This window comes from Stegostoma tigrinum, chromosome 32 (assembly GCF_030684315.1).
Source record: "Stegostoma tigrinum isolate sSteTig4 chromosome 32, sSteTig4.hap1, whole genome shotgun sequence".
NCBI classification, from domain to species: domain Eukaryota; kingdom Metazoa; phylum Chordata; class Chondrichthyes; order Orectolobiformes; family Stegostomatidae; genus Stegostoma; species Stegostoma tigrinum.
In genome coordinates, this window is record NC_081385.1 from 10,575,221 (window position 1) to 10,596,239 (window position 21,019).

Sequence of the window (21,019 nt, forward strand, 5' to 3'; positions counted from 1 at the left end):
CATCATTGTGGCACTGCAGGAGGCCCATGATGGACATGTCATCTAAAGAATGGGAGGGGGAGTGGAAATGGTTTGCGACTGGGAGGTGCAGTTGTTTGTTGCGAACTGAGCGGAGGTGTTCTGCAAAGCGGTCTCCAAGCCTCCGCTTGGTTTCCCCAATGTAGAGGAAGCCACACCGGGTACAGTGGATGCAGTATACCACATTGGCAGATGTGCAAGTGAACCTCTGCTTAATGTGGAATGTCATCTTGGGGCCTGGGATAGGGGTGAGGGAGGAGGTGTGGGGGCAAGTGTAGCATTTCCTGCGGTTGCAGGGGAAGGTGCCAGGTGTGGTGGGGTTGGAGGGCAGTGTGGAGTGAACAAGGGAGTCACGGAGAGAGTGGTCTCTCCGGAAAGCAGACAGGGGTGGGGATGGAAAAATGTCTTGGGTGGTGGGGTCGGATTGTAAATGGCGCAAGTGTCGGAGGATGATGCGTTGTATCCGGAGGTTGGTGGGGTGGTGTGTGAGAATGAGGGGGATCCTCTTTGGGCGGTTGTGGCGGGAGCGGGGTGTGAGGGATGTGTTGCGGGAAATATGGGAGACGCGGTCAAGGGCGTTCTCGATCACTGTGGGGGGAAAGTTGCGGTCCTGTCTCTGCCTCCCTAACCTGTTCTTCCTCTCACCCATCCCTTCCTCCCACCCCAAGCCGCACCCCCATCTACCTACTAACCTCATCCCACCTCCTTGACCTGTCCGTCTTCCCTGGACTGACCTATCCCCTCCCTACCTCTCCACCTATACTCTCTCCACCTATCTTCTTTACTCTCCATCTTCGGTCCGCCTCCCCCTCTCTCCCTATTTATTCCAGAGCCCTCACCCCATCCCCCTCTCTGATGAAGGGTCTAGGCCCGAAACATCAGCTTTTGTGCTCCTGAGATGGTGCTTGGCCTGCTGTGTTCATCCAGCCTCACATTTTATTATCTTGGAATTCTCCAGCATCTGCAGTTCCCATTATCTCTGATACTAAGTTCTTACATTACATTACATTACACCTTAAATATGCTTCATTGCCCACAAAGTGTGTTGAGACACCTTGAGGACATTTAGAGCTCTATATAAATGTAAGGCTTTATTTGACACATTTGGTTTTTAACAGTAATGACATTAGCGAAATACTGGGCTGAAAATTTGATTCACTGGTGTTTGTTAGGGGAAAAATATCAGACAACCTTAGTTAGCCTGGCCTGTACATGATCAACTGTTAGTTGCTTCCTGAAACAAGCTAGTGGGCCATTCAATTGCACAGAGGTTGGAGACAAATGAGCTGAAGTAAATGGTCTTTCTAATACAATAATACATGCGGAGCATTAAACGAGTATAATGCACCTTTTTTTACCCATTCAGGGGATGAGGGCATCACTAGCAAGGTCATATTTATTGCCCATCCTTCATTTTTCTTTATTTTTCTGTTGTATATCTATAGTTTGTACCTTAGTATTTTGTACCTAAGATGGTGCCGTGTGGGGCAGCATTGTAATCTGTACTTCTGTACTTGAGTACACGTGACAATAAACCTAATACTAATTCTAATATCTTCCCTTGAGAAGGAAGTGTTCAGCTGCCTCCATCACAGTCTTCATAACTTTGGTACCTCCACAGCACCCATAAACGTGTTCAAGGTTTTTGACCCAATAACAGTGAAAGAAAGCTCTTATGGTTGCAAGTCAGGCTGGCTGATGCTAACTAACTGACAATTATATCGGTTATAATAGAACCCATTTCGATTGTGAAGACAGCTCTCGGCTGTTTAAGATACTAGAGACATAATTCATTTCAACAGAGACTATTAAATAATTATTATAACTGACAGCACAAATCAAGTAGTGAACTTGCTAAAGGCAACACAAGTTTCCGCGAATAGTGAGAATTGTGTACCAACTATATTGTAATTACATAAGATAATAAAATTTTAATACCATCATTCAGTAATTGAAATTTAGTTGTAAAGAGATGAAGGCAATGCAAATAAAACTTGATTGAAGGCCAACGATCAAATGATTGTAATTAACATATTATGGCCCTGAATGAACAAAAATGAGTGATTACTGAAAATAATCAGGTTATTTGGTAAAATGGGAGTCCTACTGATGTAGGGAGAAATCTAAATAAATATGCAAGGGTGTATGTAATATAGTGAGTGTACCATTGGAGTACTACTTCTAGGTAGATAAACAGTTCAAACTGAACTTAGGTTTGTTGTTAGGAAGGACTGCTTCACACAAACAATTCTATAGGAACTAGTCGAATACTGTAATGGGTTTTGTGCCAGAGATTTTTTTTCCCCCTTTGATGATGGACTTCAAAACCTGTGTTTATTCTGCCATCCTGGATGCTTAAAGTAAACTGCAACTTTCTTTATTCACTCACAGTATTTTGTTGCTCATGCAAGATTACCGTTGAGAAGATAAGGTAAGCTATCCTCTTGAATAAAATGAAACGGTATGCTGGGCCAATTCAGAATCCATCAATCACATTGGTGTGGATCTGGAATCATACCCTGGAGTCAGGGTAAGGGCAATTGATTTCCACTCTTAATAAAATGTGAGGCTGGATGAACACAGCAGCCTCACATTTTATTATCTTGGATTCTCCAGCATCTGCAGTTCCCATTATCACTGATTTCCACTCTTAAAAGGTGTTAGTGGATAGGACAAGTCAGTATTTCCACAATCATCATTTCTGCTATTAGTTATTTAATTATAGATTTTTTTAATTAGCTGACTTTAAAATTCACTAGCAGTGGGAGAATTTGAATTCATCTTTGTTGAGTTTAAGGCTAGATCTCTGGATTGCTAGTGACATAACCACTGTGCTATTATAGCACAACCTGTTAGCACTTAATGCAAAACATAAGTGAGATATTGTGAAGACAACTGTTAAGCTTTGGGATAGACAATACCTCTTAATGGAAACATTTACATTTTAAATGGCAGCAAATTAGCCATTGCTAGCTAACTGAGAGTCCACAACACTCTGAGCAAAGCACTGATAGTAGAAAATTAACTATCAATCCAACAGAGAGCTCAGTTGGATATTTCAGGAAATGAAACTTTCTCATCGGAAGTCTGGTCCACTATTCCATCACCACTTGTCAGCGAGAAGTTACAATAAAAGATCTAACCATGAAAAAATGATGGGGATGGCCGATGTCTGCTATCAGAAAACAATCAACTGAATCCAAATCGGAAAAGAATTTATACAATGGCCAAATCCTTCAGTCTCTGATGATCCAAAGACCAGACATACAGCCCGGTGTAAGTCCTAATACACAGACCTACAGGGTGTTGCACAGGAAATTTAAAGTTCAGGTGGCAGTGGCTCTACTCTCTGGGAAACTCAAAAATGTCTTTGATTCTGAGAAGAATTGGAGGTCACGGACAGCTCTGGGATACTGACTGCGATAACAAGTGGGCTAAGCTTTAATCTGTCTGACATATTCTAACTCTGGGATAATGAATAACTGCAGCTTTTAATCAACCCATAACTCCATCAAGCCCTGCTCCACCACTACAGCCCCTATATGCCATGAGCATCCAACTATTCTCCCAACGACTCAATTTACAAGAACAGTTCCAGGAATGAGAAGCTTCAGAGATGAGGATAGATTGAAGTAGTTGGGACTGTTCTTCTTAGAGACAAGGCTGCGAGGAGATCTGACAGAGGCTTTCAGAATCATGAGCAGGCTGGATTGAGTAGGTAGGGCAAAACAGTTCCTGCTCAGAAAAGGAACAAGAACGAGAGGGCATGGATCTAAAGCATTGTTCAAAAGATGCAAGAGTCTTACCAGAAAAGCTTTTCACACAGTTAGGATACAGAATGCACTGCCTTGAGAAGTGGTGGAGATTGGTTCAATTGAGGCATTCAAGAGGGATAATTATTTGTGTAGAAATAGTCCAAAGATGTACAGGTTAGGTGCGTTGGTCATGCTAAATTGTCCGTAGCATCCAGGCATGTGCAGGCTAGATGAATTAGCCAAGGTTAATGTGGGGTTAAAGAATAGGGCAGGGACGGGTCTAGGTGGGTTACTGTTCAGAGGGCCAGTGCAGGCTCAGAGGGCTAAATGGCCTCTTTCCACATCACAGAGATTCTATGATTCGAGGAAAAGAGTTCTAGGATACGGGGAGAAAGCAGGTGATTGGCCTTAGGTGATAGAACCGATTCAGATTTAATGGGCTGAATGGTCTCCTTCTGCAAGGTAACACCACTGTGATTCTGTGAATAACACACTCACCCATTTACTGCTTTATCCACTCAGCCATCCTCCTCACTCACTCATTCACTAACATTCAAAGTAAACCTTTTAAACTAAGGGTAGCTTAAAGTCCAGAGAGATGACTGATTCTGCTCTGTTTCCACAGAGTTCACTGATGAATGCAGCGCTGTGCATTTCTGCAGAAGCGAACTCTAAAGATCCTGGAAGAAATGCACAGCTCTCTGGTATAGTTAGGGACAAATTTCCAAATCAGGAGAATTCCAACTATCACTGCCACTGCTCAAAAGATCTAGATCAATGTCTCATGACACATAGTAACACTATGTATTTAAAAACTTTAATTGGCAACTTAAAGCTTTACAGACCCATTAAAATCTTGATCTGGGGTCTTGTTCAGAGATCATCTAGATTGACATTCAGTCCACTGCAATAATTGGGAGCAGCTCTTTAGTTGTGTTACGACTGGACCCCCATCTCCAACACCCCCAGCTCAAAGTGAGGTTCCCCAACTTGTAATGGCCTCAGACTGAATACTCCTAAACTGTTAATCTGCCAGGTGAGGATGGGTGAAGTGGCTCCTCTTCAGAGTTGGAAAGCGTCTTTAAGTGCAATATAGTGGCAACTACATGATAGTTCTTTGACTCTGCCCTTAATGGCACACCAGCACTCAAACCCATCCTGCTACATACAAGCAGATTGACACCCATTAGGCCACTTCAGTAGAGCTCTTTAACCTCCTGTTCTTGTGTATTCCTGAAGGGTAAAACACATATGTCTGCAAGAGGTGACTTTATAATAAGAGGGTTGAGAAAGACAGCCCTCATTGTTATTTCTTCTCATTAAGTATTGACAAACATTGACAAGCATATGGACGTACATGGAATAGTGTGGGTTAGATGGGCTTGAGATCGTTATGTCAGGCCGGCACAACATCGAGGGCCGAAGGGCCCGTACTGTGCTGTAATTTTCTATGTTCTATGTTATGTCCTTCGCTGTTTTAGGTTTTCCCGACAATTTATTGTTGTGACATTCTTTGCATAGGGCTTTGCTAGTCTGAATTTTAACCTGAAGTTTTTCTGTAGTCCACTTTTTAAAGACCAGCATATTTTGCAAATAAGGGTTTAAAAAAGTCTATAAATACATCAGAGTTCTGATCCATCATAACAGCTGGATGTGCTAACCATTGGATTTGACATCAAACTGAAATCCCGACTGTCCTCTTAAGTGGACAAGAGTCCGTGACACTGTTTTGACAAACAGCAGCGGGCTCTCCCGATGTCCTGACCAACATTTATCCATCAACCAACATCGCTGATGATGTTATGGCTGGGCCCCCACCCCCAACACCCCCCCCCCCAACCCGAGGTGAGGTTCCCCAATTTGTCATGACCTCAGACTGAATACCCCAAAACTGTTAATCTGTTGGGTGAGAAAGGATGACGTGGCTCCCCTTCAGAGTTGGAAAGGGTGAGCTGTTCTTTTATCTAAACACTGTGCGTGGGAAGTTGCTGTGTTCTTACTTCCTTGGATGTTTATAACATTCTAACGGTGCCTATACTTCCAAAGTACATCACTGGGTACGTAATACTTTCGGACATCCTGCAATTGTGAGCAGTCCTCTATATCTGCAAGTAATTCTTGTTTTTGAAAAGCAAGATCACAAAGCAATCACAAAAATGTCATCACAGATTTCAAAAGAAAAGGTTTTACCTGGAACAGAAAATCCATGCTAAGTAAATATAGCAGAACACTAATTCACTTTGACTTTTAAAAATCCTTTATTTGACTTGATTTATTTGATTTATTGTTGTTACTTGTACCAAAGTACAGTGAAATGTTTTGTTTTGCAAGCAGTACGAGCAGATCATAACAAACAAGGACATACCGATCATAGGGTGCTTAGACTAAGCGAGGCATACAAGGTTACAACTGCACAGGAGGTGCAGGAGAGCAAGGTCAACATTAAATTTGAAATTAGAGAGGCCCATTAAGCAGGCTAATAACAGCAGGGAAGAAGCTATTCTTGAACCTGTTGGAGGGTGTGTTTAAGCTTCTGTATCTTCTGTCTTTATAAAAATATATAACAGCCTTGTGACTAAAGTCAGAAGATGTAGGCTGTGAAAGGGAAGAGGCCCTATTGGAATAGAACTGGATAGAGTCAGAAAGTAGTAAGGGCATGAATGAGCATATCAGTAGGATAGAGGTATCACGCAGCATTTGCGCAGCAATAAGCTGCTCACTGCAGCTCAGTCTGAGTTCTGTCAGGGCCACACTTCTCCTGACCTCATTACAGTGTTGGTTCAAACATGAATAAAAGAGCTGAAGCCTAGAGGTGAGATATAATGAGAGTGAGTGCCATTGTTGTCAAAGTAGCATTTGACCAAGAATGGCATCAGGGAGCCCCAACAAAACTGGAGTCACTGAGAATTAGAGGAATAAACTCTCCTCAGACTAAGAAACACTGTGTAGCTCTTGGAGGTCAGTCATCTCAGTTCCAGAACATCTCTGCAGGATTTCTTCAGGATGCATCCTAGGCATCTTCAGCTGCTTCAATAACAACCTTCCCAGTATCATAAGGCCAGATATAAGAATGTTCGCTGATGATTTCACAGCATTCAGCATTGCTCAAAACACCTCATAATTCATTGGGGTGGATTAGCCATGCTGAATTGTTCTGTAGTGCCTAAGGATGTTCAGGCTCGGTGGATTAGCTATGTGGGGATAGGCTGGGGTCTAGGATGATCTTTAGAAGGTCAGTGCACATTTGATGGGCTGAAAGGCCACTATCTGCACTGTAGGAATTCTATGGTTCTCAGATAGCAGCCCATATCCAAATGTAGAAAATCCTGGCCAATATCCGGGTTTGAACTGAAAATTGACAAATAACATTCATAACCCACCAGTGCCAGACAATGACAATCTCCAACTAGAGAAAATCTAACCATCACTCCTTGACATTCAATGGTGTTACAATCACTGAATTTGGCACAATTTTCTATAAAATGAACTGACTCATCATGTAAAAATCATAGATATAACAGCAGGTCAGGGGCTAGGAATTCTGCACCGAGTAACTCATCTCCTGTCATCCCAAAGTCATCACAAGGCTGAAGTCAGGAGCATGATAGACTGCTCCCTACTTGTGGGTGGGTGCAACTCCAGCAACACTCAAGAAGTTTGACACCATCTAGAGCAAAAAAGCCCACTTGATTGGCATCACATCCACAGACATTCACTTGCTTCACCACTGACGCACTCGCAGCAGTGTGTACCATACAGCAGAAATTCACAAAGGCTCCTTATACAGAACATTCTAAACTAATGCTCACTCACATCTAGAAAGATAAGGGAAGCAGATTTATGGAAATGCCATTATCTGCAACTTCTCCTCCAAGTAACTCATCATTCTGACTTGGAAGTATATCACCATTCCCTCACTGTCACTGGGTTAAAATCCTGGAACTCCCTCTCTAATGGCCTTGTGAGTCTATCTGCAGCATATGGACTGCAGTGGTTCAAGGAAGCAGCTCACCACCACCTTCAAGGGCAACTAGGGACAGTCAATAAATGCTGGCCCAGCCAGTAATGCCCACATCCCAGGATTGAATAAAAAGACTTGGACTTAGCCCAAAAAGCATAAGCTCCAGGCCATTGACTTCATTTTACTAATATCTAACTAGAGTAAAATTACAGACTTGCACTTATGTAATGCCTCTTATGACCATTGGACGTCTCAAAGTACATTGCGCTAATGAAGAACTTTTGATTTGGAATCACTGTTCAAAGGTATAAAATGCAATTCACACAGAGAAACCTCCCACAAACAACATGATAAGGACTGGGACTAAGGGGTCATTTAGTTCAGTTTGCTGGCCGGCTGGCTTGCAATGCAGAATGACACCAGCATCATGGAGTCAATTCCTGTCCCAGCTGAGGTTGCCATGAAGTTATTACCTTCTCAACCATCTCCCATCATATGAGACGTGGTGCCTCTCAAGTTAAACCAGCACTAATCATCTCTTTGGAGAGAGAACAGAGTCCTCTGGAACTAGACATTACTTCTTAATGGCTGAATAGTCTGTTTTGGATTTGCTCATTGAGGGGCACTTATTGTCCAGGCCACCAAAGATAACGCCCCTGCTCTACTTTGAAATCGTAACATGGGGCCGTTTCCATTCACACAAGCAGGCATAAAGAGCTTCATTTAACATTTCATCCAAAATGCAGCTCTGACAGTGCTGTATGATAGTCCTGTAATCAGCACTGCACTGAAGATGGTCATACTTAAAATTATAATGCATATATATCAGAAGATTAAAGGAAACACCAGTGAATCAAACACAAATAATATACTTTCACACCTGCTTTTGAAATAATGTTATTTTCTACAGTACAATGTGAAATGTAATTTTACTGAGGCTACTGAGCCATTGTATTGTGACGTTGATGTATCAAAGAAAGTAGGCTCAAAGAGGGAACAGGTCAAGAAAGCATATGTTTGGAAGTGTTATTATATGAGTTTTGAACAAACCACTTATGTGCTATAATTAAGAGAAGCTAACCACTCACTTCTGCACAAAGCAACCTTTAAAACTGGTGTATAGTGAACCTGTTGCAGTTAACCCACACCTGCACCTGGGGGTTATTTGTAAAGATCTCTATTCAAATATCAGGTCGGCCTGATGGCTGCTGTTAAATGGATCAGTGGAACAAAAGGAAGCGTGTCTCCAGGGAAATTAGTTGACCGAGAATGAGATTTGCTTGTGTTGGTAAGAGGAAAGTAAACAGCAAATACAAAGCAAGCTCTGTCCAAATACAACCATACCACAACTTGTTGCTTCTTTATCTGAACATTTCCTGTTCGCTTAATCAGTGTGTGTGTGCTGTTATTGTTCTTGCACTCAACTTTCCTTCGTTTTCTCATGCCTGAACCATTGCCTTTATGGCCATACAGGATGATACAATAACCTAGCTTTTGGCTGGGACTCATTGGAAATCCTGGCCTTGATGTCAAAGATTCTCAGACCCAGTTTCCCATCATCTTTATAGTTCAGTAGACAATCTATGGAGCTACAGTTTCACAGATATCCCAAACCGTGGGTTTTTGCAGTATTTCAGACTTCATTCTTTCTTAATAAAAAATGTATAGAAATAAATGAGCAGGTGTTGGTCATTCAGCCTCTCAAGCCTGCTGCACAATTCTAGATCATGGCTGAACATCTACCTCCAAGCCACTTTCGCTATATCCATTGATGTCATTAGTGACTAGAACAAGGAAAATTTTCTGTCTTTCTCCAAACCATAACCTGCTGATTGAATGACATTTGCTGAAAAAGTTTTCAAGTGGCGTCACCAAATTTAATTGACATGCCAGTTGTCACATATAGGAAATGACATTGTCTCAAATTCCAGAAAGAGAGGCAATTCAATACTTCGCATGTTCTGAAGATTAGTCTTAATTCGCTCAACTTTTGGAAGCAGAAGATTAGCACAGTGCCCACTTACCATTTCTATCTTAATTTCACAAACAAGATTTACTTATTATAGACTGAGCCCTAAAGTGCCCAATGTTCTGCTGTCAAATCAGAGCAATACTGTTGAGTGCATAAAACTTAGCAAAAACAAAATTTGCATTTATATAATACCATTTGCATCCTCAGCACACTGCAAAACATTTCATAACCATTGATCTATTTTTTAAAGTGTGGTGACTTTGTTATATCAGCCAATATTTGTACACAACAGGGTCCCACAGAGTAAAAGCATAAATGACCAGCTAAACCATTGTGGCTGAAGGAAAAACTTAGCAGGTCTGGCAGCATCTGTATGGAGAAAGCGGAATTAACGTTCGTCTCCAGTGACCCTTTTTCAAAACTGAAACACAGTAGACTAGATTGAGTGAAGTCCAGGTAAATTGCTGCTGCACCTGGAAGGTAAATCTGGAGCCTTAGCTAGGGAGGAAGGGAATGGACAGGTGTTATACCTTCTGTGATTGCACGGGAAGGTGCCATGAAGGTGTTGAGAGTGGAGAATGAGCACAAGAAGGACTCCCAGAGGTAAATGTCCCTTTGGAAGACTGATAAGGGAGGGGAATATGTGCCTGGAGGTAGCAGTAATGACAGCTGATGATCTTTTGGATGTGGATGTTGGTGGGATAGAAAACGAGGACCATGGAACCCTCATTGTTTTTGTGGGAGGGAAGTGAAGGAGTGAGAGCTGAAGCACAAGAGATGGGTCTGATATGGCTGAGGGCCCTGTTGCCCTCAGTAGTGGGGAATACTCAGTTGAGGAAGAAGGTGGACATTTCTGATGCTCTCTGGTAGTTATGGGCATCATCAGAACAGATGCAACGGAAAAACTGAAAGAATGAAATCGAGTTTTTATAGGTAGCAGGGTGTGAGAATGTATACTCAAGGTAACTATGGGAGACAATGGGTTTGGCGTAGGTATAGTTGGCCACCCTATCCCCAGAAATAGAAACAGAAATGTCAAGGAAGGGAAGAGAGGAACCAGTGTTGGACCAGGTGAAGGTGAGAGCTCTGAAGAAGGGTCATTGGACCTGAAATGTTAACTCAGCTTTCTCTCCACAGATGCTACTCGGCCTGCTGAGTTTTCCCAGCTATGGATGTGAGTTTGCTCGCTGAGCTGGAAGGTTAGTTTTCAGACGTTTCATCACCATTCTAGGTAACATCATCAGTGAGCCTCCGACGAAGCGCTGGTGTTATGTCCCACTTTCTATTTATCTGGTTAGGTTTCCTTACCCAAAGAACATCCAAACAAAATGTTCACGCTGCGATAAGGCAGAGGAATACCATTCAATAGCCTGCCATTATCCTAAATGCAAAGGAATGATACAACCCCCAACTGGGGACTTTGCATGCAGCGCGTGTGATCAACGGTTTTCAACACAGTCAGGCCTTGGTCGACACGAGAGGCACAGGCACCCGGTTCAACGGAAAGAGAAACGCCTCAAACCGGCACCCAAAGTCAAGGGCAAATCTGGGAGAAGCGACCGTGTATGGTCACAGGAGGAGGTGGCACACCCAGGGAAACCTAACCAGATAAGTAGAAAGCGGGACATAACGCCAGCGCTTCGTCGGAGGCTCACTGATGATGTTACCTAGAATGGCGACGAAACGTCTGAAAACTAACCTTCCAGCTCAGTGACCAAACTCACATCCAGAACCTCAACCTGAGCTACAAATCTTCTCAAAACTCGCTTTTCCCAGCTATTTCTGTTTTTGTCTATGTTAAGGGTTGGCTTGCTCAGTTGAGTGACTGCTGGTTTACAATGTCGAGCGATGCCAACAGCATTGGTTCAATTCTTGCTGTGGTCACCACAAAGGTCCCACTTTCTCAACTACAGCTCTCAGCTGAGACATGGTAACCCTCAGGTTAAATTGCCACCAGTTAACTCTCTATTAAGAGAACGGCCCTCTGAAACTCTGGTGACATTTACTGAGGGTTAAATCATGTACAGAAAGTGAAATAAAGAGAATGTAATGCTGTTTTTGCTAAGCTAAAGGCAGAGCAGCATTAATTAGCCAGCGCCTTGTAGCTACTCAAAATTTTTGACGTAGATGTTCCTCACTACAAGTTGTTCAATGATTTTAAAATTAATATTGATGTGTGTCGATCATATGCTGTTTTTTACTTGCCTAATTCTGATCTAGGATTGCTACAATTGAGCCAAGGTGATGTAGCTGTAAAACCCCATGCACTTCGCAAAATAACAGCTTAGAATGACAATCCTCTTGTTGCATTACAAAACAGTTAAAAAAGAACTGAATTTCTGGAATTTTCAGTTGGATCATTAGACCAAAGAAACTTTGTTGTGACTTTTTAAGAGGTTGAAACTACATTGCAATCAATATGAATGCTCAATTTACTAGATATTTCTGCTCACATCACAACCTTTGCTATAATAAATCACAGTCATCTGGACTGAATCCTATAATTTACTGGCACTTTGGTATCAGTGAGTACATAAAATTGCTAATTGTTGTCACAATTTTATCAAATGAAAATGCTTTCATTTCATAATTATTTTACACATTTGATTGCACATGTCGACCATTTTGGCATCTCTTTGTCTCCTTCCATATCTGCACTGAATTTGCTTACAGTAAGATTCTTCAACAGCCAAAAATCAGCACCTGATTTGCGAACCATCTAAAATATTGGTCTGGATTATCCACTTCTAATCAGAAATTCCAATGTTTTCCAGGATTGTCAGTGAGCTTGCATCTAATAAATTCTCAAGGCTTCCTTTTTCTTTCTGATCTTCCCACAGTTGTTACTTTTTTAGCCTACATAACACATGGCTGCACTTGCAAATAATTCATTGTAATTGTTTTCAGGTACTTAGGAGAATTGCAATCATGTATAAAGCCATTCTTTCATAAATATAAATCTAGCAATATAACAAGTTCTGTAGGAACCTCCTCAGTACCTAGCCTTTGATGTGAACTTCAAGTACCAGAGTTAGAGAAAGTGGAAACCTGCATGATCTTGCCCAAGTATAAAGCAGCCTCCCAACCATTGACCACTTCCAGCTGCATTGGGAAAGCAACCAAGTTAATTAAAAACCCCGACCGCCCTGGTCATACTCTCTTCCACCCTCTTCCATCGGGCAGAAGATGCAAAAGTTTGAATACGTGTACGAACAGATTCACGGCTGTTATCAGACTTCTGAATGAACCTTTGAAATGTTAATGTTGATCTCTCTCTGCACCTTCTTGGCAGCTGTAACACTGTAACCTGTACTCTGTTCTGTTTCCTTGATGCACTCATATAGTATGGTCTGTCTATAAAGGACACAAGACAGCATTTTTCTCTGTACCTTGGTACAGGTGACATTAATAAACCAAATCAATAATGAAAGAAAGATACATTTTGTCAAAACTTTTCATTTTTCACTTGCAGGACAATTTGCAGGAAATGTGAAAAATCAAACAATACTCTTACTTGATGAGAGGATGAGTCTTTTAGATTGGCAGGTGGACTCTGCAAACCAATCAACATTCTCATTTCCTACAGTATTAATGTTAATTTCACTGAAACTTGGTATTTCCTGCAAAATGTTCTGATGAACGCAAGACAAAAACTTCAACAAACGTGCCTCCTTCCAGCAATAATTAAACATTTTGCTCCATTACATTCATACCAGATCTGCACCTTTTCCACCCACCTTTTCACATAGCCCTACAAATCTTTCCTGTTCAGATAATTTTCTAATTCTGATTCGAAAGCCATGATTGAATCAAACTCTGTCACACTCAGAGACAGTGCATTCTGGGCCCTATCTAGACTCTGCTCTGAATGGTTTCTTTCTCCGTAATTATGGCCATTACCATGTGCACAATCATGGTGCTGCTTTCAAATGCAAGCTCACTCCCACAACAAAGCACCAAGTTTTATAAACAAATGTAAATAAGGTCATCCAAGCATTTTCGGATGAATTATTCTAAAAAGAAAATCTAACACAACAGTCCATTTTTCTATTAAAAGTTCTCCCACAATGCATTTGCAATCTGAGGATGCCGAACATATCTACAATATAAAGCAGTTTGATCCAAACTTGGAGTCAAAATTTATTATTTTTTGAATACTCAAAAATGGATTTCCATTGGCAAAGAATAAAGCACTGCATGGTTGATTTGAATGAGTCTTCAATTGCCATAACAATTGCTTCTTCAGATTGTGTCAAATATCAATGTGATAATGATCGAAGCCATAGGGAAAATACTGGGATGTGGGATTAGTGCAGATACGCCAGTGCCAATTCGATGAACTGAAGGGCTTCTTCTGTGCTGTATGACTCTATGATAATGGCTGTGACTGTCGTGACCTTTAATGTGAATCATGTGACATCCTGGTTGCAACTGTGTGTACATAGATTGTTCATGGTAGCCATATTTAATAATGGTGCCCTATCTTCTGCAGTAGGAACACACACTCCAAACACTTTTAATGAGTGCCCTTTCGTTCTTGACCCTTCCTATAAGGGAAGTGGATTCTCTCATCTTACTCTGTCTTGATACATCATGATTACGATAATCCATCAACTTCGAGTCATAGAGTTATACAGCACTGAAACAGATTAGTCCAACTCATCTATGACAACTAGATATCCAAAATAAATTAATTCCCATTTGCTAGGATTTGGCCCATACCCTATAAACAGTTCCCATTCATGCACCCATCCAGATGCCTTTTAAATGTTGTAATTGTACCAGCCTCCACCACTTGCCCTGGCAGCTCATTCCATACACAAATCACTAATGTATGAAAAATTGCCCCTCAGGTCCCTTTTATACCTGTCCCCCCTCTCACCTTAAACCTATGCCATCAAGTTTTGGACTCTGCTACTCTGGGAAAAGACTTTGGAAATTCACCCTATCTATGCCCCTCATGATTTTATAAACCTCTATAAGGTCACCCCTCAACACCCAATGCTCCAGGGAATATAATCCCAGCCTATTCAGCCGCTCCCTATAGGTCAAACCCTCCAACCTGGCAACATTCTTATGAATCCTTTCTGCACCTTCTCAAGTTTAACAACATCTTTCCTATAACAGGGAGACCAGAATTGGATGCAGTGTTCCAAAAGTGGCCTAACCAATGTCCTTTACAGACACAAAATGACATCCCAACTCCATAGTCAATTCACTGACCATAAAGTCAAGTGTTCCAAATGCCTTCTTCATGACCTGTATACTTATGACTCCACCTTCAAGGAATGAAGAACCTGTGTCTCAACGTCTCTATGTTTGACAACACTCCCCAGGGCCCTGCCATTCAGTGTATAAGTCCCGCTTTTTGAGGCTATTGTGGCTGGTGATTGCCTATAAAATTCAAGTCAGCACATTTATTGAATTCAATTTCACCACATGGTGCAGTGAGTCTTTCATTTAGGACCATAAAGGGGACGTAATTTCACATTAGCTGAAGGTGCACTTGCTCACAGTGTCCAACCAGGAAACCTCAGAAAGAAAATGAACTGGCGAATGGGCAGGGAGAGGTGAATAAGAGAAGCAAAGAGATCAGAGGAGGGGATTACTTGGTAGTACAGAAGGTGAGTATAGCTGAGAGAAGAGGGTTGCATTTACCAGGGTTGAGTCACAAGAATCCTGAGACGATGATTAAAAAAGAGAAGAAAAAGGAGAAACAGTGAAAAACAGAAAAATAGGTAAAGACATAAAAACAAAAGTTGCTGGAAAAGCGCAGCATCTGAGAAAATAAATCAGAGTTAACATTTCAGGTCAGTGACCCTTCCTCAGAAAGTAAATGACATCGTGTGTAATGATCCATGAACATTTGAAGATTCATCATAATTTCAGTAAATATCAATGTGTTGTATCATTATCATATGCCAGTTCATCTCTCTCTCTCTCTCTCTCTCTCTCTCTGTGAGCTCTAACTCCAACAGATCCACTCAGCTCTCCATTTCCCACAGCCCTGTCCCTGTGTCACCTCCAACCCTTCACACACCCCACCCCACAACTTCTGCTTCAGTATAGTCAACACTTCTTCTGAGTTGCAAATAGTTCTGAAGAAGAGCCGCTGGACTCACACAGACATAGAGATATACAGCATGGAAACAAACTCTTGGGTCCAACTCGTCCATGCTGACCAGATATCCTAAATTAATCCAGTCATATTTGCCAGCATTTGGCCCATATTTCTCTAAACCCTCCCTATTCATATATCCATCCAGATGCCTTTTAAATGTGGTAATTTTACCAGCCCCCACCACTTCCTCTGGCAGCTCGCTCCATCCATGCAACACCCTCTGCATGAAAAAGTTGCCCATTACGTCCCTCTTAAATCTTTCCCCTCTTTAAACCTATGCCCTCTAGTTTCGGACTCTCTATCCTGGGAAAAAGTCTTAGGCAATTCACCCTATCCATGCCATCATATGATTTTATAAACATCCAATGCTCCAGGGAAAATAGCCCCAGCCCATTCAGCCTCTCCCTGTGGCTCAAACCTGCCAACCCTGGCAACATCTTTGTAAATCTTTTCTGCACCCTCTCAAGTTTAACAACATCTTTCCTACAGCAAGGAGACCAGAACTGAATGCAGTATTCTAAAACAGGCCAAACCAATGCTCTTTACAAAGGTTCAATCATCTTTCTTTCCACAGATGCTGTTGTGCTGCTCCAGCAATTTCTGATTTTGTGTCAGATCTCCAGCATCTGCAGTTATACAGTCATAGTCATAGAATCAGGCTGCAAGGAAACTGACCCTTCAGTCCAACCATTCCATGTTGAACATAATCCCAAATGAAACTAATCCCATCTGCCTACTCCTGGCCCTATCTCTCCAAACCTTTCCTATTCATGTACTGTATTTCTGCCTGAGATCTAACAACCACTAATAATATCTGCTGGGATCAGAACTTAGACAAAGGATTTCATGCCAAAGATATATAATAAAATCCCTTGAAAACTTCACTGATTTCAACAAAAATTCGTTTGTAATAAAACTTATTTTAAAATCCTGTCTTAGAATGATAGAGATTTCGTGGGTCCATGGTTTGCTCAACACGTCTATTTCTCCTGCCAAGCTGAGCCCTGCAATACGTTGTTCTTAAAATCAGTCGCCACTTAAACCTAGTCTATTTCAAATTCGAATCATCCTTTTATTTTAATTTAAAAAGTCCTCTTGGCTTCGTGTTTCAAGAGGTGTCACTTTTAAATATGTATCAGAATGAGAGTTGCGAAGGAATTTGACCTGAGCGTACAGTCTCCTTTCTGAAACTTAATTTCTGTACAAACTCTCAAACACAATTTCGCGCAGTGTTTAATTCCATGCTTCAATAAACACACTTAATTGATTTTAATATACGTTTCTACAACTTTAATTGCATTGTATTCGGATTTCTTAGAGACTAATAGCAGAGTCAAACTTCTCAATGGTTTAAAGAACAACACTGTGCATAAGGAATAATATACACATATGAGAGGGAGGATTGGAATTATTTTATGGGAGCTTACTTGATTCCTTTCTCTCTGTAATTAACCATTTTTTAAAAATTGTGTTTTTAGAGAGAGAGAGACTACGTTCAAAGTTGCCACATCGTCTGTCATTTCTTTAAAATAAATAACAACCGAAAAGCAAGATTTTTTTTCCGGTAGGTTATGTAAGGCAATTCTGAGACCAAACCAGGGATTTGCAACCAAACCTCAGGTTGATGTAATTAAAAGGTGCACATCATCCGAATTGCACATCATACAGTCTGCAGCAGAGAAGATTTACCTGTGCAATAGGAACCATCTACTCTTAACACCATGCCTTATTCATAATGACATTGTAAAACATCTCTGTGCGGAGTTGAAATGGTGCATTTGTCTTCTGGATGGTTTGAAAATTTAGGGGTCTGGTCTGGACGTATTTTTTTTAAGCACCGCCGGAGAAATTAATTCATTTTTAAAAATAGATGAATTCTCAGCTTGACCTTCCACAAGCAGTAACGTTGGGTCTATTTCAGAAGCTGAGTCGGGGGAAAAGAAACACCTCTTTCCACGTTATCATTAATTTAGCACTTTTACTAATTTACAAGATGATCAATACACGAAAATAGAAGATATGTTCATTTTTACGTTCAGAATGAAAACCGAGTTAACAGTATGTGCAAGATAATGAGTGTCAGTGCAGACAGGAATGGAACTAGGGCGGGGGACGATATTTTTAATAAAAATTAAATTATATTTAAAGAATGCTACAACACAGAGTGAACATTTCTTACTAAGCAGTCACAAAATACTGAATCGGACACAGGACATTCAAACATACAAAAATCGATCTTCATATTAATAAATGGTCGATAACCCTTTGTAGCATTTGGCTTTGAAAGATCCCTCGCAAAAATCTGGCCCTCCTTCAATGTTGTTAATTATTTTTCTTACGTGTTTTGAAAGAGAATTCTCAAAGAAACTTAAAGAATGTAAAACTAGAAGTGTGTAAGTCATTGTTAAAAATGGAACGATTTAATGATTTGAAAGATTCTGGGGCATATTTGAGAGTAATTCTATGAGTAGTTCTCATTAAAGTCACTGGACTTAGAAGTTAACTCTGTTTTTCCTCAACAGATACTGCCAGACCTCATGAGTTTCTTCAGCAATTTCTGTTTTTGTGTGTTTCAGATCTCCAGCATCCACACTTCATTGTTTTATTTATTTGAGAATGTTTAAAAACTTTCCTTCCATGATCACTCAACCTGAAACATTAACTCTGACTTCTCTCCACAGATGCTATCAGACTTGCTGAAATTTTCCAGCAGTTTTTGCTTTTGTCTCTTACAAGTTTAATCGAATTGTTTCTAAATTTCTGAAGGACAGTCAATGTCTTGCAACTGTAATCATCCATAACCATTTACCAGTTCAACATTTCAGTTAGCACAAGTCCTATGCCAGAAACACATGCCTTCTTCTTCCCTCCCCATAACAGTTGCTGGAAATTCTATTATATAAACAATTATTAATGTATCACTGAGTAAACTGTCTTATTCAGTAAAACAAGGTTTCTGTTTTTTTGTGGTTGAATTATATTAAAAATATACCAGAGAGATTCAGTGGAGCTGATCAGACCACTGTAGTTAAATTACAGAGCTAAATTACTTTCCACATGTAATTTCTTCTTGTCATTGAAGTTTATTACATATTAATGTACTTTCAGTCATTCTCTGTGAAATGGTATTTTATGGTTGTTTACTGTATTAGCCTTGCCAATTTTCTGCTCCTTCACCGTTTCCGCCACTGTTAACTCCTTACAGGACAAGGTTCAATGGATGCTAGGTGCCCATCAGTATCATGTTGCAGCATCAATTTAACAGCGCCGTCAGTTCACTTAGCTGTTGAGGCCAATTCAGTGTCACCCCAGGGCCCACAGTCCCTCCATGTCCATGAGGAAGGCAGACTCTGTTAGTTTAGAGTGAGGATTTACTGATATACTCACAGCCATTTTGTCTTAGTTTCAAATTCATGGACAAAAAGTATCTCAATAGTTCAAAATATGAGTGAAATTCAAAAGGGCAATTTTTCTTTTAAAAATATTGATAATTAAAATTGAATAAATTCTGAACTTAAACACTAGAATTTTTTTTAAAAAGCAACTCCCATTGTTGTCATACAAAGATTGTATCACGAGACTTTTTGCAGGCAATGCTAACGATATTCAATAAATGAAAGAATGTCTGGTAATGAAGTAATACTTACTAGTTTCCATGTTGCAGCAGAATGGATGGAATTAGTTCAAAAACTCAAATAGATGTGGCCCTTTTTATTATTCTCAAAAATAAGCGACTTTGATGAGCAAGATTTACAGCAATTACTTTAGAACATTGTACCACTGCAGAATGTGTTGTGGGTCTGCTGAAACCTATTTCTCAGGTACATCAATACAATACAGCAAATAGTTTGACCTTTTGCAATTTGTTTAAATGCAAATAGTCTTGCCAGCAGTTGATTTTCTGGAATTTGCATTAACATTATAGATGGTTGGATGGTAGTCAAACATACCATTAGTTACTTGGTGTCTGTTTCAAAAAGCTAATATGTACCTTTTTTAGAGAATTATATATTTTTCTTCTGCGAGATTATAACACATTTTATGTTTTACAACTGCATGTCAGAAGTGAAGACACTGTCCTCAGGGCAAAATGGCCCAAGGTGTGATCTTTGCGCTGTGATAACGTAGCTGATCTCAGTCACAATAATAATAGTGAACTGACCAATTAGTTCCAGATGGGTATTGCAAATGTTTTTCCAAAGCATCAATCCACTGAATCTCAGATGCATCACCTCCTTTAATCTTCATTATTAGAATTTTAAATTTCTGTGAAAACAGCCACTGATTTACAGCAAGAAGCTATTCAAAAAGATAAAGACTGGAGCCCAATAAAGAAGTTTTCTGAAAAAGGTTTGTATAAAACAAAGTAAAGTATTGCATTGGTGAAAAGGTTAGTTGCTATATCCAAAACATCATACCAAGAGCTAAACGTGGCCTTTAAGAATTAAAATTAAAGTGATATTGAGAGAGCTCAGCTAGTTATGTTCGCAGTATTACTAAATTCACTCTGGATGCCAGCCTAACTTTCTGTTACAATGTTGTAAAATAGGACCGCAAACAGCATGTGTCAGAGGGTCGCTGAAAGGTTATTTCTGTCCTTGATTTCATAAGATCACGTGGATAAAAAAGGACTCATTCAACCAATCCAGCATATTTTATCTTTCTTTCACTGTTTCAAACCTTTAAACCTTTCTTCTTTGAATATACCAAAACCTTATTTCTTGTTTCACCCATGTTAATATTTGTTCAGCCATAAGAGCAAAACACTGGAAGTGAAGTTCGAACAAAAACAATTATGGATGCCATCAACATCTATGGGGGGGCGGGCGAGCAGAACATAAAGAGTTAATGCTTCAGACCAATGATCTTCTATTAAAATTCACGTGAACTTTTAATTTTTTTTATTGTCAAAAGGGCAAATTCAGATTCATCTTAAACATATTTTAAATCTTACATTCACTAGATATATAGCCTCACATTATTGACATGGTCAGAGACTCGTTTCAACATCATAGACTGGATTTGCGCATTGGGTTTGTGGCATCCAACACTGCAGACTTTGTGGGAATTGCTTAGGAAATTGAATATTCGAATGGGTAATTTTTATGTGCCTGGAACTGTCTGAAAGAATCCATTAAATCAAGGAATTTGGAGGGTTCTGACTCAGCTACCTGAATAGTTATTCAGAAATG

The 21,019-nt window shown here is 40.3% G+C and overlaps 1 protein-coding gene across 1 annotated transcript in view; it reads right to left on the bottom strand.

Moving 5' to 3' along the window:
• LOC125467018 (POU class 2 homeobox associating-factor 2-like) overlaps positions 1-19,622 on the bottom strand; it is a 62,251-nt gene extending 42,629 nt beyond the window's left edge. Inside the window, exon 1 of the mRNA XM_048562324.2 lies at positions 19,475-19,622. Within this exon, the coding sequence (XP_048418281.1) occupies positions 19,475-19,484 (10 nt within the window). The 5' untranslated portion in view covers positions 19,485-19,622. The remainder of the gene's footprint in view (positions 1-19,474) is intronic.
• Between the last annotated feature and the right edge of the window lie 1,397 nt (positions 19,623-21,019).